Raw genomic sequence first — 24,952 nt, 5'->3', positions numbered from 1 at the left:
TAGACTGACACACTATGCCACCCTTGTTGCAGCGACACCGTGTGCGCAACTGTGGTATCAAAACAGGGCTGCTATTGTGTTTTTGGGGTTGTTTTAGTAATCAGATTATAATGATTATTGACTATGGTGATGTGTGATGATTATTAACCCATTCGTGCATTTGATATAAAGACACACACTACACAGTAAAATCCTGAGTGTTAATTTAACTCTCTGCAGAGAGTGTACAAATGGAACCAAATGGAACCATGTATGGAGGGCCAGCTACAAGCTGGTATACCGTTCGATATGACCAACCTGCAAAATCCTGGGTTAATTTAACTTTGAGAGTGTATACAATGGACCCCAATGCACCCTGTCTATCTTTGTGGACAGGTCTATCTTTGTACCTGTCTATCTTTGTAGACAGGTCTATCTTTGTACCTGTCCATCTTCGTAGACGGGTACAGGTCTTCTACTACGTGCTTGTTGTGCACAAATAATATTACAAGGTTGTTTTGGGATTGGATGCTGATCTGACCAGGGTATAACATATAGACTAGACTAGGATTGACTTGAATATAATAATTCAAAAAACACAGTAGAATCACTAAAAGTAGAGTATTAGAAACACTGGAGACATTTGAATCTTTAGAGACATTTACACCCCCCCCCCCCCCCCCCCCCCCAACAACACCAACCCATGCCCAGTTTAATGATGCTGTAATGGAAATGGCTCCCAGCCACACCACATTACTAAACTCTCTCTCTCTCTCTCTCTCTCTCTCTCTCTCTCTCTCTCTCTCCCCCCCCTCCCTCCCTCCTTGGTTTCACTCCTCCCTCCTTTTCCCATCCTGTTATAAATATAGCTTTTCCTTAATAACTGTTTTTCCCTCTGCACTGAATTCACTTCTCCAGAGAGGAGCAGAGAGAGAGAGAGAGAGAGAGAGAGAGACGAGACAGACAGACAGTTAAGTCAGACAGAGAGATAAAGAGAATCAAAAAGGTTACGAAATGTTGTACCAATGCGAGCACTCCTACCTTTCATTCCCTCGCTCTCGCCAACTCCTAATCTCTCCTAGCTCCTTTCAGGAATATTCACATATATTATACTAGGGCCTACAGTACCGGTATTTTCCTTCTATACCATACAATATCTCTTTTTCATATAGTAATACATAATGGAGTGCTATTAAGCACGTGTTGAAAATACCCCATAGACTATAGACACATGAACACAGAGCATTAAACTTTTAAATTGTGTATGGAATGGATCAGTGCATTGGTGCTGCACTTCAGCGGCAGCCATGTTGGCTCCAAAACACTACTCCATTGATGTTGCTAAGTAACTTCTGATTCTACGCTAGCTGATCTTTAAATAATAATCTTTTAATATTATTTAAAAATATATAATCCGGGGGCCCCCAGAGGTCCTTGAGGAGGTTCCCCAGCAAAATGCGTTAATATAGCATAAAAATCTGTTTAACCACTTAAGGCCTATTCATACTCCAGTTTTAGGTGATAAACTACTCACCTTTTCGGTGGTTAGTAAAAACAGAAAGATGTGTTTGGGTGAGTCGCTTATCACCACGGCATGACATGTTGTAGTTTTCGGTGGTCACCTTATCACCTATAATGAGTAGTATAGGCCTTTAGACTTGTGAAACAAACAAACATTTTAACACAAATCTTGCGTTCCCTGGGGTGGCGCAGTAGTAAAGTCTAAAGTGCCTGCCCACCACCGCATAGGTTACGGGTTCAAATCCACAGTGGTGCATCCAGCTTCGTCAAGCTTCTAGAGACTATGTATAATTTATAATATGAACGTAGTTTTTGTTATTTGTCCAAGAAAACAAAGAAAGGGAAGAAGAGAGAGAGAAAGAGAGAGAGGGGGGCATAGAAGAAGGAGCACAGAGTGTCCCAAGTACAACCATGTAGACTGCTAATTTCTGAATTCAGTGTCACAGAAATCATTACTCACTTTTGTCCTTTTCGGATGCGGGGCGGCTCGCCGGAACCGGGCCGGCACCCTGGCCACGTTCCTGTGGGTCTGGAACTTCCGTGGACCCCCCGGGGACCCCCACACGGAGTTGCACCACTCACTTCACCCGGGTGTGATTTTTTCTTTCTCGTTGATTGGAATATAGACCTTACTATAGTCATTACGCCTGATTTATACTTAAAGGTATATTCAGTGATTTCACTTAATTCAAATATCACTTATTTTTTTGTTTGGTTGTGATAATCCTCCCTACACTACTATAGAGTGTGATGACCATATAAGGAGTTCCTCCCTGTCCCCAGTTAATCCCTCGGGTCAAAAAACCATAGGTTTCGTTTTTGGCTAGGTGGCCCAGCGTTCATCCAATCAGGATAGAGAGGGGCCTTCCGCCAATCATGATCGAGCGGGGGTGGGCCTTGGTGTGCGTGCTGTTGGCCTGTCGCGTGTCCCCCCATTGAAGGGGGGTTTTCCAAATCACTGAATGCTCCTTTAATAGTTTCTTGTCTCGCACTGACAATAGCTAGATAGATCTACAAGGGCAAGCTCACAACTTGTCACGCTGTGGTGCACTGTGAGCTTGTAGATCTGCTATTTTCAGTGCAAGACAATGCACAACCATGCAGCTTCAGAGCTGACAGTCTGTCACCAGAGACTCAGAGAGCAGCAATGCACAGATTCTAAATCCAAATGTGTGAATTCAAACACTGCACAACCGACAGTCTATGAATATAAAATACCCCATTGCTACATAACTACAGGATAATCAATAGTTCCGTCTTAAGCTTGCCCTGCTGGGCATATTGTAGTGGCTTTATGTGTTATCACAAACACTAACCCACACAATGCTTATTGTCACTGAGGGCACTGTGTGTGTGTGTGTGTGTGTGTGTGTGTGTGTGTGTGTGTGTGTGTGTGTGTGTGTGTACAGCAGATGATGAATAGTGCAACCCAGATATTGGGATCTGTCAGTAGCTTGTACTTCACTTCTCCTCTTGGGAGTTTGACTTGGAGCCACAACTCAAGGAGACAGAGGACGAGGGAAAGGGCAAGTCAGACAGAGAATGAAAGCAAGAAAGAAATCATGAATCTTTGCTGCCCTCTGCTGGTTCCTGGTGATACTATACCAGGGGTGCCCACACATTTATGACGTGAGATCTACTTTCAAAATGACCAGCTCAACAAGATCTACCCACTGAAAAAATAAGTGTACCATTGCTGAAAATAGTTTAAATATATAATGTACCATAACTGTAATTATGACAGGCAGTTTCTGCTGTCAAAATATGTCCCCCCCCCCCCCGTATTTAACTTAAACGTCCAATGCATTCTCAATGGCAATAGCACAAACTTTGGCATGTTACTAGTCCTACATACTTACACCAATTCAAGTGGCAACATTTAAATTACATATATTTTTTTAGGGGCATGTAATGTGATCTACCTGCACAGCCCTTGTGATCTACTGGTAGATCGCGATCTACCTTTTGGGCACCCCTGTACTATACCCTCATCAGCCATTGCATGGTGATAAATGGCAAGTAGAAATGCCAATTATTCTTAGCCTCTTTTTCTCCCCAATTTAGACGTTATGCCAATTAATTCCTCCCCACACACATTTCTGTGTTGTCACTGCTGTTGTATCCTACCGACTCACCTGCCAGTGAGGAGCCCCCAGCGGGAGGATGTAGGGCCTTTGTTCTGCTCCTCCCGCCCATCACTGCCTGCTGACAGGTGCCGCCCCAGCCCATAGGAGTACATGCAAAGACCAATATCACCCTCCCCACCTGGCTATCCCTCCCCCGAACACGAGCCAACTGTGTTCGTGTAGAGTCGACGCACGACAAAGCCGGATGCACCACAGTGGTATTCATCTTTTATTGAGGAGAAAACTAAAAAATTATGCCTGAGTTATGCTTTTGTCGAGCTTTAATTGCTTGACAAAATTAAAGAAAAATAAAAGTTGACTAATTTGTCACATGACACATTGTCGATGAAGTATAAATCAGACCCAAGACTTACTCGGGTAAACTTCTCAGTATCACTTTCAACTCACACTCATCTTCTAAATCTAATGAACCATCAGGGACAAGATCAAACAACAAGCTTCAATAATGGAATATAATAGATTGCATATTTATAGCGCTTTTCCAAGTGCTCAAAGCACTTTACAATGGTCCATTCATTAATTTATTCATTGATTAAGAGGTGAAGCGGTGAACAGTCGACTCCAGCGTCCTCACTTCCCACATTCACACATCAATGGTGGCTCACACCGACTGACTCATTGTGTGGTTCAGTGTCTTTACCCAAGGACACTTCGACATGTGGACAGGTCGGAGCCGGGATTCGAGCCGCCAACCCACGGATCATTGGACCTAAACCTAACCTTAACCCATGTCTAACCAATGACTAAACTAAGTATGCACCCCATTGGACGACCTGCTTTGCCCCCTGAGCCACAGCCGCCCCAAATCTAAGTGTATACAGCTCATTTATCCCAGTGGCAAATGACCTTGTCAAGAAACGTAATCTGTGCCTTCATCATGTACCGCGGTATGCAACAGCTGGTCATGGAGACGATGGTGACGTGTGCTTTGTGCCGCTCACTTTATTATTGGACTGTTACAGTGGTGGAAAAAGTACTCCAATGGTTTACTTAAAGGACCACTTCACCACTTTTCAACCCATCTTCATATAATAGGTCCTCACTAATAATCATGATAAAATGGCAAAATTATTTTCTACTCGGTCTGTGTCTCATAGGAGGGCTGTGGGCAATTCAGAAACCCGTCCACCAGTGACATCATCGATGGGGAATCCAAGCTAATAGAAACTGCAGGCTTTCTAGTCCTGAAAAGTTGCAATACGAGAATGGAAGCCATCATTCTCACGATAATAAAAATCTAAACATTTTTGTAAAGAAATCTTGTTTTAAAAAATATTTGCCTAACGATGATGTCACTGGTGGACGGGTTTCTGAATTGCCCACAGCCCTCCTATGAGACAGACTGAGTAGAAAAAAATGGTGGCATTTTATCATGATTATTAGTGAGGAGCAGTTATATGAAGATAGGTTGAAAAGTGCTTAAGTATAAATATTGCAATATAAAAATACTCTATTACCAGAAAAGAAGTACCAAAGTAAAAGTACTCAAGTTTTCAAATGTATAATAATCTTTAGAAAATAGCAGATCTACAAGCTCACAATGGCCGAAATGTGTATGATGTGTAATGATAATACAAATCTACAAAGTAACTAGCAACTGAAGTTGTCACATAATTGTAGTGGAGCAAAAGTACAATATTTGCCTCTAAAAGAGGCAAATATTGTAGAAGTAAAAGTACAAAAATGTAACATATTCAAGTAAAGTACAGATACCTCAAAATTGTACTTAAGTATAGTACTTAAGTAAATGTACTTAGTTACTTTACACCACTGGCCTGTTGATATTACGATGATTTTTGATACGAGTGAAGATATGTGTTTTTGACGCGCACGAGGGACCGTGTCCTACGCCTGTCCCTCATGCAATGCACCTTCTAGGCTCCTACACCAGTGGTTCCAAACTGTTTCGTGTCAAGGTCAAGGACCCCCAAATCAACATTTATTAGGCCACCGACCCCCCATTTGAAAACATATGCCAGTGACGCCGATAAGGGAGGGTTTTTACGACTCTGGCAGTGATTCCGAAACATATTAATTTCATGGACCCCCAGTTTCACACGCATTATGCTACGGACCCCCGATTTATGGCATTTCTAGGCGGTGGCTCAGGGGTAGAGTGGCTGGATGGTAACCGTAAGGTTGCCAGTTCGAACCCGGGCTCCCCCAGAGTTAGTGTCGAAGTGTCCTTGAGCAAGACACTGAACCCCTAATTGCTCCCGATGTGCCTTGCATGGTTTCCGCTGCCATCAGTGTATGAATGTGTGTGTGAATGGGTGAATGTAATGCACAATCTCTGTAAAGCGCCTTGGATAAAGGTGCTATATAAATGCACCATTTACCATTTACCATTTAAAACCACTGTTAATTTAACTCTGAGAGTGTACAAATGGAACCAAAGGGTCCATTTGGTTCCATTTGTACACTCTCTGAGTTACAGACACATAAGGGTCCATTTGTAACTATATCTAATTGAGCTTCAAGTACCCCCAGGGGTCCCCGGACCCCACTTTGGGAACCCATGCTCTATGCACACACGCCATTTTGGAAAGAACTTGGGGGCCCCTTCCCTACTTCCTTCACAGCCTCACAGGTGTTATATAGCGGCGCCTACTGATGATATTAATGAAGGCTCTGTTCCATTCTGCTCAAACAGAGTCTGCTATTGTGCATGATGGCCCACTGGAAACACTCTGCTACACCAGTGGGTCTCTTAAAGTGTCCATGAGCGGGTTCCAAATGGTCCCGTACGGGCGGCGAATATTGTGTCCGGAGGAGACCATTTAAAAAAAACGCTTAATTGGTTGTTGCTGTGCCGTGTTCATTTGGACCGCACACAAGTGGTTAAATGCCTAAACCTAACCTCACAAAAACTTGGCCTAAACCTAACCTTATCCCTTACCTCACAAAAACTACTTTGTCCAAAAAAGTAGTTGTTGGGTTGTTGGAAAAATAGTGTTAGTAGCGGGATTCAAACTCGGGAGGTGTGGCCTGGAAGTCTATTGACTAGTCCAGCACGCTAGTAAGGTGGCTGCCAGAACCTCTGGCTGTGTTAGAATGTGAGAAAGCCCTGCCCACTTCCCACTACTTGCTACTACTAGTAGGGCGAGGTGCTAGTACTAGCCGGCGGTGTAAAACGGGCACTCCCTAGGAAATAATCTCGATCCTACGTACGTACACACAATATTTGCGTACGAGCACTTAACTCTGAAAGTGTACAAATTGAACCAAATGAACCCGGAAGTAGGAAGAGTTATTGTGTGCATAGAGCCCATTGCTGCAGGGATAAAGTTAAACTCAGCTATAGTTTGGTGTCTTTTAAGTGTTGCATAGCCTATCATGGTCTGTAGTCATAACTAATACATGTAAAAGTTGTTTTAAAATGCAGCAGACATTAAATCTGGTCTAAACTACGTGGAACTTATCTATTATTAACAGTTCCCCCTAAGCGCCCTAGTCTCTTGCTACATCTACATCAATAAAACATCAACAAAGCAGATATCTACATTACAGCAGCAGTGGGTTTAAATATTCACCTGGCTGGCGGGGGAGGCGTCTGTCTCTTACTACACAATTATATATTCAAGACTGGTAGGAAATCGGATCAAAGTACAAAAGTGTGTCTGTTTGATTCATATGGGCTGCTGCTGTGTGCCACATGCTGCCTCTCTCTGCTGCCCTCCAGTGATGCAAAGTCAAACCTACAGCTCAAGTATCCATGGCAACAGAAGGCCCACTCCCTCCCCCCTCCCCCAGCCACCCACACGGCAGGGGCAGACCTCTCAGAACAAGGTCTAAATACTTCTAACATACTGTCTGAACTTTGATGATGTGACCCAGATATGTTGTTTCCGTGTTTGGGCGTTGAGGCTTTTGAGAAGTAATTTGTCCCGTTGCAAATACAAAGAAAAGGGGGGAGAAAAGGTTGAAAGGCCTCAGCTCTCCGAGAGAGTCCGTTATAAATGTCGACTGCTAATGTAGTCATGTCCATTTTGTTGTTTGTCGTGGCTTTCATCTCATTTCTTCACTCTCTCTAGAGGAGAGAAAATAAAGGACCAAATATTCCTTCAACACATTTAAGAAAGAAAATAGACCACAAAATCCCAGTGGAAAGGAAAATGTGACTTAACTGTAGAACCTGGGGGCGGTGGCTCACCTGGTTAGAGCTCACATAAATAAGGCTATAGTCTTTCCCACCGCTGGCCCGGGTTTGAATCTGTCATTCCCTCTCTCAGTCTGTCTGTCTGTCCTCTCTCTCCACTACAACTATCAAATGAATGTATAAAATCCCCCCCAAAAAACTAAATAAAAACAGTGATTGCTGAACACCCACAAAGAAACAAAGTCCTACTCGTAGACTAAACCACTATTCACTATGTGTGACTGTGTTGATTCTCATCGTCATGCCCTTGCGGTAGGAGCTCAGCCTTGAGTTCAAGAGAACTGCTGGTTTGAAACACCAGACTATCAAGGGAACTCTGGACAAAGTGAGCCCTTGAGCAAGGCACATCATATAATGAGCAGATCAGTAACCAATAGTACTGTTATTTGCTAAAACAAATATGTGTGCTCTGTCAAAGTTTCGGGGGATGTTTTTTTTTCTTTTTGGTGTTTTGTTTGATCACCAGGTAGTACTGGTGGTAATATTATCACAGTGGTGGGTTTCCTACCAATGAATACATGTCTTTGCAAAGACTTCATTTCCTTTCTTCACTCACTATGCCTCCCCTCTATCCCACCTTTCCTCGTCTCTCCTCTCCCTGTTCTCTCTCTCTTACGGTCGTCTCCTTCTTGACTCCCCGCTCTTTTTCCTCTGCGGAAACAAAGCCCTATCTTTCTTCCTCCATCACAGAGCAGAACACAGCAGGTTGGTGTGAAATGGCGGCTGAGAGAGAGAGCGAGAGAGATGAAGAGGGGAAGGGAGAGATATTTGACACTGCAGAGTGCTAGCTGTGTGGCGGCAGGGAAAGCCTGGAGTGGAGCTACAACCCAGACTGGATCTGGACCGACTGATCTTGGCGAAAAGACTGTCGGTTGTTATGACAACCCGGAGACTGACACTGTGCAAGGGAGATGGATCGGAGGAGAGGAAGGAGGACAGGACGGGAGGGGAGAGGAGAAAGGAAAAGAGAGCATATATGACTAGAGAATAAGGGGAGTAGAGAAGGAACAAATGAGCAGGATAGATGAGGCGAAAAGGAGGGCAGGGGAATAAAAAGGAGAATAGAGAGGAGAGGACAGGAGGGGAGAAATATGGAAAGGAGTTGAGAGATGAGGACAAGACAAGAAGGGGAGGAGAGGAGAGAAGCCAGATGAGGAGTGGGGAGGGATGGAGTATGCTGTGAACCACAGTGTCATTAGTTTTTGCTTAGAGACAAGCAACTCCTTTACATCGAGCATGGGCTGCTAGTGCATAAGTCACGTCTGCAATAGGTCTCCGATTCCACCACAGAACTGTGGGGCGTTCATTTATATTCTGGTAGCACAATGGAGAGGAGAGGCCGTGCTTTAAAGTAAAATCCATTACTCTGTAATTCATTAGCTTGTTTTACAAAGAAGCTAAAACCATTAGATATTTCAATTGCCTTGAGGCCATAAGCCTGGGTCATGTCAGAGTTACATGAAAATATGCCAATAGCCACTGTACATTCTGCGATATGGAATGATGTAGTAGCACAATATTCAGTCTAATCTAATCTGAAGGGGCATTCCTTCTCTGTCGAGGCCTGTCTCTCCGTTTAAGTAAGTCAGCCAAGCAAGCAGTGAGCGAGTGAGCCAACCAGACCAATAACCAGTCCGTCAACAAATCAGCCAGCAAGCAAGCCAAGGAGTAAATGTTTTGTCAGTTTGGCTAAAAAGGCCTTTCAGCCTATAATGGATCTAAGGCACTTGGGGCTACACACACTAAACACAATTACTTACTACAATTTTAGGTAAAGAGGGCAAAAAGAGCCAGGGAGGGAGGGAGTGAGGGAGCAAGAGAGAGAGCGCACGGGGGTAGAGAGAGAGAAAGGTGATGACAGTGCTGTCAGTATGTGTTTCAACATGCCTTCTTGAATTCCTGCTAGAGTGCTTTCTCCCTCTCTCGCAGTCACTCACCTTGAGACATGTTCCAGCCTATACACAGAGCCGAACAACACATCTACAAGGCATACTGACATCTGTCTATCTATTGTCAGTAGGTGTTGGATAGCATTACAGAATTGATATACATATACATGATGTCTTCCCTTTATGTCCTTAGAACTTCTGTTAAATTGATTTTCACTGACTGGCTGATTTACGTTTTTACATGAACAGATGTTTAGCTATGAGTGAATGAATGCCAACGAAACCCAGTCAAAGCCTGTCAATCTGAGCCTGATACATGAGAGTACAAGACAATCCCTAAAAAGTGATCATACAGCAACTTTTCATTCAGTAAAAAGATTGTAAAAGATTATTTGTATTTGTGAATAGAAAGGAGTGGAAAGGAACAACAATGGAATGATTGAGAGATAATAAAACATGAATTAATTAAAAACAATCTCTTACACACACACACACACACACACACACGGTTCCGGCTCTCAGTCTCTACCCATCTCAGGAGAATCCATTCTCGGATTACCCCCCTTCTCCCCCCCACCACACTCATTTCCATCAGTCAGAAAGAGGATTATCCTTGGAGGTGTTCCTTCTTCTTTCCCCCCTCCCTCTCCCTACTGCCACATATTATACACTCACATGTACACGCACACACCCACAAACACACGTATCAGATTACCTGACCACTCCCCTTACTGTCACTCACACACACACACACACACACACACACACACACGCCGTAGCACTACTACTGCTGACCTTCCCTCAGCCTGTAACTCCCCCACCCTTGTCTTCCTTTATTTCAGTGTACTCCTCCTAGTGCTTAATTTATAATCCTCCGTGCGACGGTGTCACTCGCCAAAAATAGATCGTCATACGACGAAATATAAACCAGGCTTAAGACCAATATGGATCATATGGCTGCCATGCACCACTGCTGCTGGTGCTGCTGGTGCTGCACCACTGCTGCTGGTGCTGCACCACTGCTGCTGGTGCTGCACGACGATATAATGATATGGATATTACTGCTATGATGATGACATCTCACAGAATATGGTTTCGGTACAAGAGGCTCAAGGCTGTGCATGACTGACGGGTGCAATCCATTGTTGAAAGAAGGGCATGTTAGAAGTGATCACAATATCAATGTCCCTGTTCTGGTGTTTTTGGATGCACCGTACCATATCTCAGGATACAATGCACCAAGGACAACACATTAAGGTCAAACTGAGCCTGGTTCTCTGTCCGGTGGTTCCTCCTCTTTTGTGCTTCTCACCAGTGCAATGCAACCCTTCTCCTACCATCCCCTCCTCCTCCTCCTCTTCGTCACCATCCTCTCCTCTCCTCTTGTTCAGCCCAACATGCCAACAATGGTACCATTATGGTCAACTATCAGCATCATTCTAATGTCATTAGGCCTTTTGTTTAAGCTACAGTTGTAAACAGCCGGCTCAGCTCTCTCTCTCCCCCCACACACCCCCTGCACTGCCAGAGGCTGCTCTGGAGTACGGCTGTAGTCTAGAGGCGCACTTCCTCCTCTGAAACAGGAAATGACCTTATAGCAAGTCATTTTTGTTCCTCTATCTGGCTCCCCCTGCGCGCTCTCTCTCTCGCTCTCTCTCTCTCTCTCTGTACTCGGTAGAAGTGTTCTGGTGGTGGTGTTGTAACTGAAATAGATGCCTGCTAGGCCGGTAGCCGTGTTACCATAGCAACTGACCATACCTGCTCTGAAGTCACACAACCCATAATAACCATAGCAACCGTTCACAGCATGAGGTCACCGTTACCATAGCAGCGCAGCAGCTGAGACAGCAAACACAATCCACTGGGGAGGAGAGGGGTGTGTGGTGGGGGGGGGGGGGGGGGGCTGGGGGGGGTGGGGGGTTGAGAGAAACGGAGAGAGACAGAGGCACGCAGAGCGATAACCATGCAGAGGTAACCGTTGTCCTTTACAGTCAGCACACAGGCAAACAGTGAACCATTTTCCTTTACAAGAACAGTCGGCGTGTACACTCACACACACACACACACACACACACACACGCATCGAGTCGCTGCAGATGATTTGGGATGAAATAAACTGGCACTACATGCACAGCTGTAATAACAGTCAGTGATAGGGGCGACGGTGGCTCAGCGGTAGAGTGGCCAGATGGTAACCGCAAGGTTGCCAGTTCGAACCCTGTGGGCTCCCCCAGAGTTAGTGTCGAAGTGTCCTTGAGCAAGACCCTGAACCCCTAATTGCTCCCGATGTGCAGGTTGGTGCCTTGCATGGTTTCCTCCACCATCAATGTGTGAATGTGTGTGTGAATTGGTGAATGTAATGCACAGTATGGAAAGGTGTGAGAATGTGTGTGAATGTAATGCACAATCTATGTAAAGCACCTTGGATAAAGGCGCTATATAAATGCACCATTTACCATTATAGCAGCTGAACACCACGCTGTACTTCAGCTCCACCTGCTGGAGACAACAGGAATCTACTGCTCAGGCAGTTCTGGCAGTGTCATAGTACTTTGATGTTATAAACAAGCCAAACATAATGCCAGCTTGGTTTATACCAAATTTAAGAGCGGCTTTATAGCTCATGATCATGATTTATCTATTACCATTACCCAAAACTTCCAATTCAATAGCTGTAGTAATAATTGTTTGACAAATGACAAATATGCAATTACATACAGTATGCGATTTTGGAAAAAGCAATAATTTGCATTTAAGTTTAGTATTAATAAACAAACTAATTAATGCTGTAGTGGTAAGTACTTGAAAACACTACACCAACACCCACCCCCCAAAAAAAGGCGGAACACACACTTAAAGAAAGACAAAGTAACAGATGTTGGAATTTTAAAAAAAAGTCTTTGTTTCTGTCAAGCAGATGTTATTAGATCAACTCGAACCAGAACGGCTCTGACCAATAGTAACTCAGACAACACAACCTTAGAGCCAATAGGAGCTCAGACAGCACAGCCTTAGAGCCAATCTAGGACACAGAACCTTCAATCAGCAACCATTCAGTCAATCAAATAATTTACGATAACTGCAGTGGTAACAAACAGAGTCTGCAGCCTTACTTCATTTTCTCAGGCATCCATCATGGCACTTACTCTGAACATGGACAATTGTAAGTTGATCTGGATGAGGGCATCTGGTAAATGTCGGAAATGTAAATTTACAATTCAGGCACTTAGCATCGGTATCAGCAGATATGATCCTGCAAATGATCGGATATCGGTCATAGTTTTATAATCGTGCAGCCCTACCAAATTGTACGTTTCCATTTCCGAAATTCTTATTCTACTACTATGTGTTCCTGTGTAGAATTTCTAAGAACTGTAGAACTCCAATCACATAAATAAAACGAGCCCTTCCAATGGCATAGCCAACCCCAGAAGAGCACTGAAGTCAATATCGGTAGAGGCCGCAAATCCACAGGTTCATGTACTTTTTATTTGCATTGTAATCCCCATAGGGGGATTTTAGATCGCCTCATATAATAAGTGTGTTATTCAGTCAGTCTGACTGAGAGAACACGCTATTGTTACTGCTGAATTAGTCAAATTTACGTTAGAAACAGACTACAGTATGAGTGACTGACTGTCTCAAGCGATACAGACACCTCCCCGACAATAACGCCGAGACAGCTTGTTTATTTTTGGACCACAATGCTTATATGAAACGATTTTAAGATGAGCCCATGTTATTCTCCATAGAGAAATGACTTCCATGAACCAGGCAGAATCAGGGGATGAGCGAGTGACGTCAGGACTTCGGCGCTCTATGGTGAGAGCGCTTGGCTTTCAATTTGTTTTATTGGGGGTTTGTTGTGACCCTTTTCGCTTTATGAAAGCTCACAGACTAAAAATGGCCAAAATAAAGGGAGAGTGCCTAGATTTAGTTTGGATCGAGTAACGTACATTTCAAAGCTGTAGCACCAGTTGTAGTTATGGTGGCTAGCAGGTCCATGACCTCGAGATGATTCCAGAAGGCTGCAGTACTGTTTAGGTGGGTATGGCATCAAGCCAAATTATAGTATACCAGTATACTGGTGAAAAATAAACTTGTAGAATTTACAATATGTTCATACATTGTAATATGTTAGTTCACACACTGTCAAATCTGCAGCTTTATTCTAGAATGTTTATGTACATTTTATTTGATTTACTTATTCAGTTCCGTTAATGATACGCACGTACACTCACAATTCTCCAAGGTCACATTCCATGTACAAAGTCTGACATAGTTTTGCATAAATGTCAAATTCAAATGACGAGAACGACACTAGTGCCTCTTTCTCCTGCAGCTTTACCGATCCCTTCCTCCTCTTCTCCCTACGTCTCCTCTCATCACTTTTTCAGGCCCAGTGACAGACTACTGCAGAAAGGGAAGAAATGGAAGCAAACACTTTAAACCAGTTGCCATATTTAAAGTCTCACAGAGACAGACAATCAGAGAGCTCCGCCTACTGATACATCTGGTCAGCAGTGGCGTCATGCTCGTTGCATGGGGTACCATTATGGTAGTAAAATTTATATTACGGTAATCACGACATTATGTATCACCATTACACCACTGCTGGTGAGTCTGACATCTAATTTCAATTAATCACGAATGGGATACAACTGGGTAAAAAAAATAGCATATCTATCTCTCTATCTATCTGTTTGTTTAAACTCTCCAACAGCGATTGATTAATATACAGCACATTTAATCATGTTCATAAATATATTCCCCCCCCCCCCCCCCCCCCCCCCCCATTATTGTCTCCACCAGGCCGAAGGCATGGGGAGAGAGTAGGTTTTGCACTCCATCCATGTGTGTGTCCGTCCGTCCGTTACCAGCTAATCTCTGGCACCATTAACCCGGCCAAATTTTGCACACACGGCAACGATGAACCTCTACCCCAAATTATCCGGCCTGTTATAGCGCCACGAGGAGGCCGACTTTTGAAAAACACATTTTTTTGATATATTCTGTCCAAAAATCTCGCATATCGTTACACAGTACACACATCAATAGTCATGTGTTCAAGACGGATCTGTCCGATATTTCATATTCCATCCTATTTGGCTAACATTGGCTGTCAAAGTTTGCAGGATTGGCCCATTGTGAACAAAAAGCCTCAACTCATGAACGCAGCATGCAATTTACATGAAATCTTTCAGACTTTCCTACTAGGCTGAGGAATATATTCCACCCTTTTAACATTGGCCTCCAACAGGTGGATTTTTCTAAAACACATTTTTGGAACAAAATGCTTCAAATCATCCAATTGCCATCCAAGGCGTAAGAAGAAATGGCACCCTTTTCACATTGGCCTATTATAGCGCCACCAGGAGGCCATAACCTGACCTGCCCTGGTGGAGACCTGTCCCCCGGTGGGGCACTTTATCTAGTTTTGTATTGTTTTTGTGTCTATGTATGTTCTGTATTTTAAAATGATGGGAAAAAAGAAAATGGTTTCCTCCACCATTCAAGGTAGGTAGGTGGAGATCTCTGATCTCTTGCTACATAATATCATGATATCGTACCATACTTATTTGACTATTAGTAGTAACCAGTAATAAACATGTTTCTCTTAGGTCAGCAGTGACATACTGCAGTGTCTGTCTGTCTGTCTGTGAGTGAATATAAACCTACCTGTTAAATGATTCATCTTGCAGATTGAGAACCAAACTGTCGGCACTAAGATAAACCTTGTTCTGCGATTGTGCTACCTGGAAACAACAAGACACACAAAACACACATAAAACCATAAAGAATGTAAATAAAGCTACATAGACAACAACAAGGGAACAAAATGCTTTTAAGTGCAAAATTAACAGCAGTTAAAAATTAACAGCAGTTAAAGGCAATCAATCTTTGACAGACAACCGCATCTTTATGCATACTTGAAATCAGGGCTCAAACTCGACAATCTTAGGCCCTATTTACACTGGCAGCCAAATCCAGCCTGAATCAGATCTGTGCCACATCCAGATTGGAATCTGATTTGTTTAAATGAGTCATGTGACCATTTAAACCAATCAGATTTCAATCTTGATGTGGCACAGATCTGATTCAGGCTAGATTTGTCTGCCAGTGTAAATGGGGCCTTAGTCGCATACACTCCCAACATGTAATCTGTGCAAGCTCAAAATATAATTGGGAGCAGTCTGCGGTTGACTCTGCGTCCACCAGGAGGCAGCACATGGGTTAACAACACACACGAAGAACCCCCCTATTATCCAGTAGTCAGCCTCATGGTGACTGACACAAGGGTAGGCCTGGGCAGGCAACCCAGCCTGGCGGAGACCTGGAGGCTCCCAGGAGCTTTTCCATTTTTTCATAAATCCATGCCCTATTTCTTATGACAGTGTTGCAAAGCTAGTGAAAATAGCCTATGTACAGACAGAGCGTGTAGCTCTGCCAGGTAGCTGAAAGGTTACGGTTTTGTACAAACAAGTTTCCTCCCAACACCAACCCGCATCGGTCCTGACGTGCAAATCAGTCGTCCGACCTGGGAAAGACTAAACAAAACATTCTAGTAGCTGGTAGCTGTACACAATATGAGATGAGATACTACTGACCGTCTTAGCAATGTTCTGTGCAGCGCGGATCCGCCTCAGCTTCAGATAACCTGGGTTCTTCGTCACTGCTTGGCCCAACTACAAAAAGACCCACAAGTAGATCCAGTTATACAACACATTTCCCATCATGCATAATGGGTGGATTTCGCTTAAAGGACAACTTTAGTTTTTTTCAACCAAGGTTCATGTTTTAGGTAGTAAAAGTAAAAAAAGTAAAAGATGAGCGTTAATTGTTTGCTGCTTTCTTTCAATTTAGGGATTTTAGCGTTTTTTGACAGGGGGGCGGGGGCATTCGAGCATGGGGCTAAATATGTATTTCTTTACAAAATATTATGGCGATTTATTTTTTTATTATTTACTATAGTCCTAATATACCCCAGGAAATTACATCTGGCCACGGAAGATCACAGGATCTACTGAATGTGAAGGTAGCCTACTGGGGGGAAGCCACACTGTGTGTCATAGGCTCAATATGTCAGTTTGACACATTCAGTAGATCTCATGATCTTTTGTGGCCAGATGTAATTTCTTGGGGTTTAGTAGGACTAGAGTAAATAATAAAAAAATGAATCGCTATAACATTTTGTACAAAAATACATATTTAGCCCCATGCTCGAATGCCCCCGCCCCCCTGTCAAAAACCTCTAAAATCCCTAAAATGAAAGAAAGCAGCAAATGAAAAAGAATTAACACTCATCTTTTACTTTCTCTAATAACAACCTAAAACATGAACCTTGGTTGAAAAAAACTAAAGTTATCCTTTAAGTTCACATTACTCTGCACCAGCTCTATGGACTAGTTGTACGCTCACATTCTATCCTTTATGTGTGTACATAAAGCGCATAATATATATCTGTCCACTAGCATGAAGGTGAGTAGACATTGACAGCATTTATTTTGTATATTTTCCAATCCCAACACCAGCATTTGTGTATGCCCATTGTCTAATCATCAGAGACGCACTGTGCTAGACTATAAAGCCAGTTTAGTTTGGTGGTTATTACCATTTTTGCAGCCTCCGCCTCTCCCTCTGCCTGGATGATCTTCTGTCTCTGCTCCTGTTTGGCCTTTTCTACATAGAAGAAGGCTCTCTGGGCCTCCTGTTGGGCTACACACACACACAAAGCACAATCTCATTGTTCCGGACGGTGTATACGAGACCAATAAGTGTACACTGAACAGCCGTCTTAGGTGGGACAGAGGACAAAGAGAAATCAGGCAGAAATCTTTTATCTCTATATGCATATTCTAACTTTTTGCGTTTTATCGTACATTAAATGGTAAATGATGCATTTATATAGTGCTTTTTATCCAAAGCACTTTACATAGATTGTGCATTACATTCACACACACTGTTATACACCGACGGTGGAGGAAACCATGCGAGGCACCAACGTGCACATCGGGAGCAATTAGGGGTTCAGCGTCTTGCTTAAGGACACCAACTCTGGGGGAGCCCGGGATCGAACTGGGAACCTTGAGGTTCCCATCCGGCCACTGGACCCCTGAGCCATTACCGGCCCTTTAACCGTTTCCGTCCGTAGGACGGCTCCACGCGTCCTAGGGAACCCAATGGACGCGTACAAAGGACGTGTGTACACGTCCTAGCGTGTCCTCAATGATATCAGGCGAGAGAAAAATACTCTGAAATGTTTCCTTTTTTATTTTTTGACTGAGACTCTCAGGCACCCGTCGCTTCGCTCTGCCTTCATATTAGCTTACCGTTCGGTTAGCTGTTAGCGCGGCAGAAATAATGCCTCTTCTCTCCTAATCCAGGGCGCTCTCCGTGGTTTTGATCTGACGGATATACTACGCGCTTCATTTCTGACTTCAACATGCCTCTCGTTCAAAATATGAATGCTTTGGAGCTTCTAGCGATATAATAGACTCGAGACCAAGTAAAGCTATTTCTCTGGTTTTCTTCCGGATTGTTTCCGGGGGGGGGGGGGGGGGGGGGGTCTTCAGAGTAAAAGCAGCCATGTCTTTCCGGCACCGATTGTGTTAACGCTGTACTTCATACTACAACGTCACACAAAAGCATCAAATGTAGATCTGCTACTTTTGCAATTTTTTGGGACATACGGTCCACCCGACAGCGACAAGTGATATTTGCAGTGTTAAGTCCGACTCCTTACCGACTTGTTTGGACTCCACAGCTGCAGTGTATTGAGCACTGAAGCTGAGCTCAGTGATGGACACATCATCCAGGATGATGTTGAAGTCTTTTGCTCTCTCAAACAGCTCCCGGCGCACCAACAGTGACACCTAGCACACAGAGACGAATAAGCTATTCTGCAGGAAATACTTTTTTTTTAAATTCATAGATATTTCTATTTATTGTTGGACAATACAGTGGAAGAAGACATTGAAAGAGTTGGTAGAGAAAAAGGCTGCAAGAGTAAATCACATTCATTGATTTAACTCATTTTGGGCGGGAACCCTTGTTTCAAGCATTATGTTATGCTTTAGCTATTGAAAAATACAAAAAGTACAAGCTCATAGCATGGCACCGAGTGCCGTGCTACGAGCTTGTAGGTCTGCTATTTTTGTGAAAATATGCCTCAAATTTTTTAATATACATTCTTTCGGAGCAAACTTTTTAAACTCAAATCTTTGCTTCTGGTGGGGGGGGGTCCCTGGAACAACATATTTGGTCGGCGGCCAAATACATATAATTCTAGGGGTCCTTGACATGAAATAGTTTGAGAACCACTGAGATACAGTAGAAACATGGGTTTTTCAGAAAACTGTCAGGATTTATAAGACATTTGTAGAATCGTCCTCAGGTCTAAATGGGTTAATAGATTATAAAAACTAAAAGGTCAATGATTTGATTTTGTGTCTATACAGATTCTTTTAATTTTTTTTTGCTGATGAAAGTTATTATGAGTGCATATGGTTTGTGATTGAAATGTAAGCTTATAAAAGGCAACAGTCGCCGTTGACTCGCATCAAATTCAAAAGGAAAAGAGGGCACTGTTTTTCCTTTGTTTTGCCGATGGGTACCCAGATTGGTCCAGACGGACGTAGTACCGTACATGTAGTGAAGAAGGAATTGTCTGAATGCGTTTCGTGACATCAGTGACGTTGCCCATGCACCTTTATTAAGTTCATCCTTGAAAGTAGTTGGATGTTTTTGGCTAATGTCATGAAATTCCCTCTAGGTGTTTGTGAGATATTGCTTTCACCAGAGTACCTTTGAGCACCGACCTCTAAGTTCATCCTCAAGTTCAAGTCTACATTTGAGCCAAATTACATGAAATTCCCTGAAGGTGTTCCTGAGAGACATTAACAAGGTTGGGGCAGACGGGCAGGTGGGTGGACTGGACGAACAACAATGGCTCACGCGGGTTCACACAACACAACGCACATGTTAATTACATTGATGCAGAGCCCAGTGACGCAAATAGCCTGCATCCTTAGACTCACAAAATTGAGAAAGGACTCAATCATGTCACCCTACGGGGGTCCTGGGATGCAATGCTGTACTCACTACTCAGATGTCGATAACTTGAAGTAGGACTCGTAAAATGTCCCTGGCTGGGACCCATCTAAAAGACCACGCCTGGGTCCCGGGACCCATTACAAATTTGAAAACCTATTTACATCACTGCAGAGCCGTAGGCGATATTTGGAGTTCCTAGAATGAGCAAGCGCTCCCTTGCCCCGCTCATCCATTTGTAACCATGATGTAAACAAAAAGCCTTGTAGGAAATCGAACGGAACGGTGGTTCTTCTTGTACATGGGTGACTGGTCTATCTGGCAGTCCGTCACCGCCACCTAGCGACCTGGCATGCTGGCATCTTAAAACCGTCTTTGTTTTAGTGAGTAGCGAAAGTGTATTATTATTATTTTTTCATTAAGGAGCAGTCCTAACGCTATGGACCAGTGCTGACTTAACCCTAACGTCCCTGCGGGATGTGATGGATATAAAAACAATATAAACACAGACCAAGTACACCTCACATACATGAACGCATTCATGTACAAAAATGTTTTTTTGCTAAATCAAGTGACCGTGCAAGATTATGGTTATTGTACAATACACAAACAAAGGTTGGAACGCGAGAGATTCAACATCAAGAAGGTGAAATATGGGTACGGTAAAAACGCTGATACTGTTCGTGTATCAGCATAACTTACAGTTAAAACTTGTAACCGTATTATCGTACTGTAAATCAAAATGTATAAATGTATGTAGTAGTAAAAAAATAAATACCTGAGCTCTTTGTGTGATGAGTTGAGAGGCATTGAATTTGGCAACCACAGACTTGAGAACTTCATTAACAATGGACGGCAGAACTCTCTCGTCGTAATCCTTCCCCAGCTGCTGATACATGATTGGCAGGTTGGAGGCCAAGGGCCTGGACAATACACGCACCGCTATGTTCACCATCTGCAGGTCTACATAAAGGGGGGGAAAGTAAGAGTTATTATGTTTTCCTCATCATCTTCCATCTCCATATAGAAATGCCACTGATTTACTCAAATATGTCAATAGAAAATGTAAATCAAAATGCTGCTTCAGAAAAAAAAGCCTCATCCTCATAAAACCTCATAAAATGGGTGCTGCAAGATTTGGTCAGCGTGACTTACAGCAATTTGTTACTAAGTGACACTTTGAGGACACTCTTGATTTGTCAGCTCAACAGCGGTGCAATTGTTTTACTTTCAGATGAAATTTGCGGTGTGTCTCCTTTACCTTTACTGCCTGTCAGAGAAGATATCTTCCTGGGTTTGGCTCTGATGTCATAGATGATAGGGTACTGGAACCATGGAATCCTACAACATAAAGAGTCGGTTATCAAAACCTTCAGATCATACAGCCAGAAGGATGCACTGATACCAATACTAGAAGTACAGCCAGGAGATAAATAAATCATAGCAGTAGTAACCTTGCATCACCAGACTTTCCACCTCAGAGGAAAGCCTGGTGATGGTTCCAAAAATCAAGTCTAGGTGTGGTCTAGTTTTGGTGCCCCATATTTTTTTTTGTCTCGCCAGTCGCTACGAGTAGGCTATACCAAACCAAGAAGTCCAAGAAGTACTTCAAGAACCTTGTCGGATTCATATGCCGCATCAAGGCTTTTATTGAGAAGGCAGCGGCCCCAACATTATGCTGCCCTTGAACGCTGGGAACTATTTTGAGTAATTCTGGTTCCGGTTCCGACCTGATGAGTACAAACCAGTGACCCAAGCAAAGCGTTGCCAGGCGACAGACGCTAAGAACCGGTGAAAATGATTCTAGCGAGGCTGGATGCATTATAACACAAATTACTCGTTCAATGTCGTCCTAGACGATCTGGGACTTTTAACACCCCGAACGCCCGGGGTTATTTAATCCATTAAATCATAGCGCCCAACGATTTATAGCAGTGGAGCACATTTAGCGACGGACCGGATGCTATCCCGGATGTGGCTGAAGTAGCTTGATGTAGCCAAAACACTCTCGAGGCAATCGACAACAACGGGAGGTATGATTAATTCTAACGCGACTAGCGACGGGACCGCGATGGGCTGTTGAACACATAATCTTTTCTTAGAATTGGACGGAATGATTTAGATCAAGAGTTAACGTTTTAAGATTTTCGATCTCGTCGGCTAAAATGGGGGGGGGGGGGGGGACATTTACGATGATGTCCCACCGGAAAATATCATTGAGTGTTGCGCAACAGACGCTCCCAGCCCGTGGAGCGTTGCGTTTAATAATCTCCGTCCTTTTGATCAATCTCCGTCCTGAGTGCTGGGCGTTACTAATTGATAGGGCGGAGAACTCCGTCCTTGCCGCTCAGGGTGTTAATAAAAGTCGCCCAATGTCTTTTTTTTTTAGCAAAGAATTAGTTAAGTTATCATCCGCTCCTGACCGGATCAGAAACCCCAACATGTTACCCAGGCTATAGCAGTAGTACCTGAAGTGCAGCCCTTCAGACAGTACAGTGTCCATCTGCATCCCTCCAATCCTGTTAAAGATAATGGCTCTCTGACCTCCCTCCACTAGAGACACCGTGACATGAACACACATAGATAGAGGATAAATTAATGCAAATCTTGAAGAACGTGTAAACGTTTTCCATTAATTAAATCAAGAATTAATAAATGATCAACATAATGTAATTGTCGTCCGTTTGTTGTTGACATGAGTGCCTGAACGGGAGAGAGAGGACAGTGGAGGATGGTAGTAGAGGTGGAGACTGGGTTAAACTATCCAAACTAACATTGTTAGTGGCTGATGGATTTATTGGGGATTGTTATCAACCACTACAAAAGTAAAGGGGAGTGTGAATTAGAGAGTGCAGGACGCGACATGATACCAAAGCCTACACGGGTTGTGCAGTGCAGTCGACGCGCTGTGATTGGCCAGTCGCTGTGATTGACAGCCTAAACCTAACCGTAACCTCAGTAAAACTATACCTAAACCTAACCCTAACCTTAGTAAAAACATCATGCTACTGTTCTACAGGGCAAACATAGAATCTGTTATCCGGTTTGGTAACCTGTCCGTCAAACTCAAATCCCAACTTCAAAACCTAGTCAAGAGGGCTGGGAAAATCATAGGCACGCAGCCCCCATGTTCTCTTCAAGAGATATTTGAGAGTACAGTGAGGAAGCAGGGCCACAAAATCACCCGATACCCGTTGCTACGTCTCCATAAGGAATATGAGTTGATGCCGTCTGGCAGACGGTACAGATCACCATTTTGCAAGCTAAACGGATATAAATTCTCTTTTGTTCCACTTTCAATCAAAGCACTCAATAACAGATAACCAACTACTGGGAGAGTGCAATACTGCAATATATTTTTTTGTACTATGAACTGTGTGTGTATGTATAACGCTGTCTCTTGGTGCCCAAGACAAATTTCTCCTCGGAGACAATAAAGGCTATTTAATTTGAATTTAAACTTAACTTGCGTGGTTATAAGCACAACCCGTGTAGGAATTTGTATGTAGCGTGCAGGACGGTTTACCTACCTGTGTAGGTGGCTTCTTTAACGCCATAGGCCAGAGCTCCTGCTCCAATGAGAAGCTTTAGCCCCAACCCTGCACCTTTGCCACCCCCTGAGGATGACATCCTCCCAGCCAGATCCCTCAGATGCTGGAGAAGCCGCTAGAGAAATGACAAACGTTTCATAGCTTCATCAGTGTTGGTATCTACATTACAATGTTTATTATAGCCTGAGGTCTAAAGCCTAAAGACAACTATCTATATATCATTGTATGCCACATAATTCTGTATGTGACATAATCTGACAGTGTACAGCAGCAGATTCATATTGAACTTTTCCCATTTGTGATTTCTTGTTTCAGCAAATCATTTGGTGGTCATCTGTTAACGTAACCTGCTACCTTATTTAGATTTATTTTAAAAAGAAAAAAACAAAGAGGGGGGGGGGGGGCAGCTTGTTTTTTTTTTCTCTTCTTTTTTTGGTTAATAACTAATCTATTCCAGATACGTATAAGATGAATAGCTAAAACGTTTTACTTTAGACATAGGCCTATGACAGTGCAGCATGAAGAAACTGCTAATTCTCTTCAACCATTTACTGGAAACAATGCAGACTGGCTCAGCATAGCCATACATTGAATGTATAACCTTTCATTTGTCACTGTCATAAAGGCGATATAAAGTAGTGTTCAAGCAACCTGCTAGCTAGGCTAAGCTAGCCTTGCGACAGCCTATAAATCCTAACTGTATGCCATGATTTATTAGTGTTTGATACTGGAAAGTGCTTTCGTGGATATACATGGAGAGAGACTTATTTGTAGTTAACATATTAAGTTGCTACGTCAATAAATCTAACGTAAACTGCCCCTTAGGCTAGCTAATGTTTGACAGCAAGCTACGCGGTTAGCTCATTCTCTCAAACCGCAAATAAATAATAAAGTCAACTCAAGGTTTATGTACAGTAAACTACAGCCTCCTAGCACCCAAATTAACCCTGCGACGTAATAAACTAACGTTACTTGTTTTACTAATAGTTTGATATAATCCAACAAACTCACGGTCGGATCTTTGCCTGCCATGCTTGAGTTTCAGTGAAGCAGCTGAAGCTTCTCCAAGGTCGACAGTACTACAGTCAGTCACAGTCAGGACACATGTGCCGCAATGACCGCCGGGATTTGTAGTTGTTCAACGTTGACCTGCACCTGCTCTAGCTTCTCTGAGAAGAAAAAATACAAGTTCTTGGAGTTGTTTATTAATTGTATATTGTATTATATATATCGATTTTTTTATCATCTTTTTGACCTAAATGTAACACAATCAACGGCCTCAAACCCAGTACTGCGCGGGCCAGTTTCCCCGAAGGGCCCCTGAGAGGCAAGGGCCCCTGGGCCACCGGCCCCACCGGCCCAATGGCTAATTTGGCCCCGATTGTATAGTATTATTCTAATTTGGGGTCATCCTGTTACATGTGTCTTAGCTATATTAGTCCAAAGACTTGCACTGTCTGCCACTGCATAAACTTGAGGTTAGACCAAAATGTTCATCCGTCCCGGACCATATAACTCTATGGTCTAATCATTATGGTCCGGACCAACAGCAGATCATTACAGGCTTATAATATAATTCATCCAGAGGGGTCCTGGGGGGGCTGGAGCACCCTCTCCGCCCAGGCACAGCCCCCCCTCGGACAGGAGGGGGGAAAT

General features: G+C 43.4%; 1 protein-coding gene across 1 annotated transcript; it reads right to left on the bottom strand.

Annotated features, from left to right (window-relative positions):
• Positions 1-12,573: 12,573 nt before the first annotated feature.
• Positions 12,574-24,443, bottom strand: phb2b (prohibitin 2b). Its single transcript, XM_079506267.1, has 10 exons — positions 24,308-24,443; positions 23,276-23,411; positions 22,214-22,298; positions 21,007-21,086; positions 20,524-20,708; positions 18,439-18,568; positions 17,308-17,411; positions 16,304-16,381; positions 15,375-15,451; positions 12,574-14,108 (listed from the first exon to the last, which is right to left on the bottom strand). Exons 1-10 carry the CDS (start codon positions 24,326-24,328, stop codon positions 14,081-14,083), a joined length of 924 nt encoding a protein of 307 aa, XP_079362393.1. The 5' UTR covers positions 24,329-24,443; the 3' UTR covers positions 12,574-14,080.
• Positions 24,444-24,952: the final 509 nt, after the last annotated feature.

Source organism: Electrona antarctica (genome assembly GCF_951216825.1).
Source record: "Electrona antarctica genome assembly, chromosome: 7".
Taxonomy (NCBI): Eukaryota; Metazoa; Chordata; class Actinopteri; order Myctophiformes; family Myctophidae; genus Electrona; species Electrona antarctica.
The sequence above is the reverse complement of the archived record's forward strand: the minus strand, read 5'-3'. Positions and strand labels throughout refer to the sequence as shown.